Source organism: Mus pahari, chromosome 2, assembly GCF_900095145.1.
Source record: "Mus pahari chromosome 2, PAHARI_EIJ_v1.1, whole genome shotgun sequence".
Classification (NCBI taxonomy): domain Eukaryota; kingdom Metazoa; phylum Chordata; class Mammalia; order Rodentia; family Muridae; genus Mus; species Mus pahari.
This window is the reverse complement of record NC_034591.1, coordinates 59,037,435-59,043,434: the sequence shown is the minus strand read 5'-3', so window position 1 is coordinate 59,043,434 and position 6,000 is coordinate 59,037,435. Positions and strand designations below refer to the sequence as shown.

The 6,000-nt window shown below is 34.3% G+C and overlaps 1 protein-coding gene across 9 annotated transcripts in view; it reads left to right on the top strand.

The window, feature by feature from the left end:
* Positions 1-6,000, top strand: part of Braf (B-Raf proto-oncogene, serine/threonine kinase) — a 124,473-nt gene that overhangs the window by 85,126 nt on the left and 33,347 nt on the right. For all 9 annotated transcript variants that reach the window (XM_021190437.1, XM_029534215.1, XM_029534214.1 and 6 more), the window contains 3 exons: positions 984-1,101; positions 3,728-3,812; positions 4,502-4,678. In XM_021190437.1, the coding sequence (XP_021046096.1) occupies positions 984-1,101; positions 3,728-3,812; positions 4,502-4,678 (380 nt within the window). The remainder of the gene's footprint in view (positions 1-983; positions 1,102-3,727; positions 3,813-4,501; positions 4,679-6,000) is intronic.

Here is a 6,000-nt window from a genome sequence, read left to right as displayed (position 1 = left end):
TTGAACTCAGGACCTCTGGAAGAGCAGTAGGTGCTCTTACCCGCTGAGCCATCTCTCCAGCCCTCTGGTTTCTAATATAATTGTTGAGGCCATTTTGAAAGGGAAATAATGGTGTTCTGTTTCTAAAATGAGGAGAATGAGAATAAGCAAGTATTTAGAAAACATGATTAGGCATATAAAGCATATGTGTTCTAAAAGCTGGTGCAGAATCAAGTGTCTACCAAATGACATCCTTCCATATTTGAAAAATAACTTTCTTCTACTTCTACCTTATCAAAAGAATTGGTATATTGATTTATTTATTTACTCCTTTATCTGTTTATTTTTGATGGCCAAATCAGTTAAGACATGTAAGGAAATCCAGCACTAATAGTTACAGCATGTTAACTTAAATTTTGGGAACTTGAAGCCAAAACTAGCCACGAATATATAGTTTTTATCATGCCTCTGTAGTTCTCCAAATAGTTTAAAAGCCATTTTATTTAAGAATAAAAAATGTATTTCTACACATACTAAATCATTTCTACTTTGAACTTTTTAGCATTCTTTTGTGTGACTGCGTGTATAAGTCCAGCATGTGTGTGCCCAGTGGTGAAGGAGGTCAGGAGAGTGTAACATATCTCCTGGAACTAGAGTAAGAAATGAACGTGAGCTGCTAGCTGGGTGCTGGGACTCGAACCTGGGTCCTCTGGAAGAAAAGCCACTGCTTCTAACTTCTGAACTCTCTCTCCAGCACCAATTATTTCTAATTTTAAGTAGTTATTCCATCCTCATATTGGCTCATTTTAAATTTAACTTTATATTTTGAGTCACAAATATAACCATTACTTCAACATGGATATTTTATGTTTTCTTTCTTCTTTTTTTAGAAGACCTTGCTCTGTTCCTAACTTCCTGTCAGGCAGGTCAATATAATTAGCATGAAACATAAGGTGTTTCTCTTCTGTTTGCCTGGGCTTGACTTTTGTACTATATTTTTCGAGAAAACACTTGGTAGAAGAGATTCAAGTGATGATTGGGAGATTCCTGATGGACAGATTACAGTGGGGCAGAGGATTGGATCTGGGTCATTTGGAACTGTCTACAAGGGAAAGTGGCATGGTATGTATGTAACACGGTGCCATTGGCACAAGTGGGACATGGTATGTATGTAACACGGTGCCATTGGCACAAGTGGGATATATTAAGAAATGTTTATTTAAAAAGAAGAAGCAGCCAAAGCTGGGCATGATGTCACATATCCTTAACCCCAGCACTCAAGAGGCAGAGGCAAGTAGATCTGAGTTCAAGGCCAGCCTGGTCCACAGAGAAAGTTACAGTACAGACAGGGTACACAGATCTGTCTTGGGGAGGAACTACAGGCATGATGAAATACACTCCTATATTCCCCACACTTAGGAGGTATAAGCATGAGGATTAGGAATTCAAGGACATCCTTAGCTATGGAGAAAGTTCAAGGTCAACTTGAGTAACAAGAGATTGTCTCAAAAACAAATATGAAGTAAAATATTCACTATTTGCACCATTAAACTGTTTTCATCAAATGCAGGAGTCCTCCAAAGGTTTCTAACAAAGATTGTGGGCCATAAAAACTGGCTTCAGAGTAACTAAGATTGCAGTTAGTACTTTATATTAGTGATTCATAAAGATGAAGATCATCGAGCTATTAGTCCCAAAGAAAGTTCGTTTTTCTTTTAGAAGTATTCCTTTTGATGATTTTATGGGTATTATAAATCAAAAGTTAACATAAAAAGTGTTCAGCCTCACTAGTTTTCTAAGAATTACAAACTCAAAAGACAAAAGTCATGACTTTCTTTGAACATATATATTTTTTTAATTGACCATGTGAAGATTGTGATTATAATCCTGTTTATTTTGCGGAAATATGAAAGGTTGGCGATATGTACACTGAGCCTAAGCACATAATTGGACAGCAATGAATAGACTGATGTTTGGGAAAGTGTACTCACTAGAGGTATAGTAATAATAGAAAATGGAAATAACGTGAGTATTCACTAGTAGAAGATTCAATTAGCACATTGACACATCCATATATGGTTATCAAAATCATATAATAGAGTTACATTGATATGGAAAGGTTTTAATATATTGAGTTGTTTGAAGCAGCATGTATAATGCCTTCATATTAAAGATCTATATAAGATGCATTTAACAGTATAAAAATGCTATCTGAATCTCTCAAGTTTATTATATACATTCATAAGTTTTATACTGTATACATATATAAACCTGTATATATGCATACATACACACACANACACACACACACACACACACACACACANANATATATATATATATATATATATATATATATATATATATATACCAAGTTTTATTTCTGAGTGCCATAGTTAGGGGAATTTTTTTTAATTATTTACTCATGATTATGAGTGCTCTATTTGCATGTACACCTACATGACAAAAGATAGATAGCATCAGATCCCATTATAGATGATTGTGCTCCATCATATGACTACTGTGAATTGAAATCAATACATGGAAGAACAGCCAGTTCTCTTAACTAAGCCATCTCACCATCTCCTATGGGGAACATTGATGTTTTCCTAAAACATTTAAGTAATAACACTGTTAGGTAATACCCGATAAAATAAATACTATAGTACTTTGGTAGTTAAGAAAAATCAAGATTCATAGTGATTATGTTAAAATTTATTAAAATGTCTACAAGTGGTCAGGTAATTGAAGCTCACCAAGTGAATGAATGCATTTGTGATTAATAAATGTAATGTTATTAGCCTTCTAGAAGGTCTCCACATGCCCTCTTCATTCACTCACCCTGCAAAGACAACTAACATCCTAACCTCAATAGAATATATTGTGTAATCTTTCTCTCAAATATTTTATGGTCCATCAATGTTGTTGGGTATGTTTGTGTTTCATTTGTTCCCTGAATAGTATTCCTTTGTGTGAGTGAAATGTGATTTCTTCCATCTATGCGATAATAAGCATTTGGGTACTTCCCACTTTGGTGCAATTCTGAATGATGCTGCTGTGTATATTTTTAGTATATGTCTTTTAAAGAACATATGTGTATATTTTTACTGGCTATATGCCTAGGAGAGAATTTTAGAACTACACCATATGCATACTTGCAATTTTATATATACTCCCATCGGTGCTGCCAAGTAATTATACCAGTTTATATACCCACCAAAAGTGTATAAAACTCTAGAAGTATTTAAACTATGATTATAATTTTAATAATTTTCCAGTCCACATAAGTAAGCCATAACTTGTAAAAAGAAAAATTTGGCAGGTTTGTATTTTAAGGCAAGTTGCACTGGACCTGTTCTGTTGTCCATTTTGCGAGCACTCACTGGCCAGGTAATACCTTAGTCAACATTGGTAACTCGTTAGGAGAACTCTCCAAGTACTTAAGTTACCTAAGTGTATTCCCAGGGCGAGGAAGTTCACTATATTTTAGCATATATTTTCAAACAGCAGTATAGGAATATCATTGTTAGTTGCTTTGTGTGGGATTGAAGGATGTGCGTGTCCCATAGTCTGTATTAAAAAGAAGAAGAAAGTAGTTTATTACTAGGTAGTTAAATATAATTTATTTACAGTTTAATAGTTTAATACAGTTTAATAATACAGTTTAATAATTTAAAACTGACAATTAGCAAGAATAAATATTTCATATCTTACAATTTGAAATTTTGGAGTAACAATTTTCTTTCAGGTGATGTGGCAGTGAAAATGTTGAATGTGACAGCACCCACACCTCAGCAGTTACAGGCCTTCAAAAATGAAGTAGGAGTACTCAGGTGAGCATGTGGATCCCAGCTTCCCAGTGGAGCAACCTAAAGAAACAAAAGACGTCTGCTTAGAGTTCACGTCTCTATTGTTGTCCTGAGATGCAGTATCATTTGTTCCTGCATCTAGAAGACTGAATTAATGGAAATAAAAAATGTCTGATTGTGTATAATAGCAATTCCTTTTAGGAAAGCAATATTCTAAACATCCTAAATGTATCAAAACACATTTAAAATTGTATTTAGTCCTAGGCCCTAGGATGTGAGGAACATTGACAAATGAGAGTAAATCCATGGTAAGAAAACTTAGACAAGAAAGAGTCTGTGGTTAGAATCTCATGTGAGGGGAGTGTTCAACCAAACTGAGGTTTTAATCCAGAGAAGTCTATTGTATTCAAGAGGGTATGCAGTTACTCTGCTATTGTAAAGAACAGAATGAGGAAACTAGTTGTGGAGGTTAGAGGAAAATGGGTTTGCTTCCACATAGAAAACCTCCTAATAAGTTTGGAACAACTTAAACAAATGAAAGCAACCTCTGCTTCCTCACTCGATAGGTTTCTGTATTTCTGAATGGAGCTGGAGGTTAAACTCAATAATTACAGGTCAACCTTGCTTTATTTCTGGTACTTTTTCCTTGAGCACTGTATTGATTTGACTTTCTTTAAAGAATTGTCACTCATTGTCATGTTTCTTTTTGGCAGGAAAACTCGACATGTGAACATCCTCCTTTTCATGGGCTATTCTACAAAGCCACAACTGGCGATTGTTACACAGTGGTGTGAGGGCTCCAGCTTATATCACCATCTCCACATCATTGAGACCAAATTTGAGATGATCAAACTTATAGATATTGCTCGGCAGACTGCACAGGGCATGGAGTAAGTACAGTGCTGTTAAATCTTCATATATGGCTTTTGAAATCCACTTAAGGATAAATTAAAGGTCCTAATGATAACCTCTTATGGGTTGCTTACTAAGTTTCTCTGCAGAGGTATTAACTACTAGATAACACTCACATATTAAAATTGCTATACAAGTTCAGCCTTTAATGTATACAAGGAAAAAGTAAGGTATTTGATGAGAAGTTTATAATTGCAAATGATGATTAGCACTCAGTGATTTATGTGAACAGTACAAGTACAGAAAAGCAGGAACCCTCAAAAAGAAAAAAAAAAAACTCACTACCACTAAAAAAAAGCTATTAAAGTTAATAGGAAATATGTGACTATTATTTTAAATGAATATCTATATTTTATAGATATAGAACTTCAAGTTGCAACAGATATATCTACTGAATTTTACTTGTAATTCAAAAGATACATTGTTTTTTTTCTTTTTTTTTTTTTTATGATTTATACTGATTAAAATTAATTAGGGCTGGGTGAAAATGAACCAGGGCTAGGTGCAGGTGCAGTGGTGCACACCTTTAATCCCAGCACTCGGGAGGCAGGCAGATCTCTGTGAGTTGCAGATCAGCCAGGACTACATGAAGAGACCTTGTCTCAAAAAAAAAAAAAAAAGAACTGGCTTAGGAAAAAAATTGCATAAAACCCTTTAAGTCTAATTGAACAGTTAAAAGGTACCATTAGGGATGCATCTGTTACTTATTAGTGGATCACTTAAACACCACTCAGAAACCCATGGTCAGTCCCCAACACAAAGCAAAAAGGAAGAAGCACATGTTAAAGTACTTAGCTGAAGCCAGGCCTGGTGATGCACGCCTTTAATCTCAGTGTGCAAGAGGCAGAGGCAGAAGGGTCTCTGTGAGTTTTAGAACTAAGTAGACTATTTCAGAAAGAAAGAAAAGAAAAGAAAGAAAGAAAGGCACAATAAAATATAAATTTGAAAGTTCTATGAATAGTGTAAAAGAATGTCTTAATTCTTCTTTATTAATGAATTATTATGTCATTTAATCCTTAAAATATTAGAAAGTAGATATTTTGACTTTCCTTTTACTGGTAAAGAAACAGGCTTTTAGTGTAAACATTTTAGGTCACACTTTTAGCAAAGTTGTCTTAAAACCTCTTTTTTTTTTTTTTTTAATTTTATTTATTTATTTTTTGTCCTAAATCCTCTTATGCTACCTTTGCATTATCAAGCTAGAACGAAAAGATAAAAGTGAATGCATGCCCTCACAACTCTTGCCTCAAGATCAGTTACAAGAAATAAATAAACTTACCACCTTCCTTCATTCAAAACT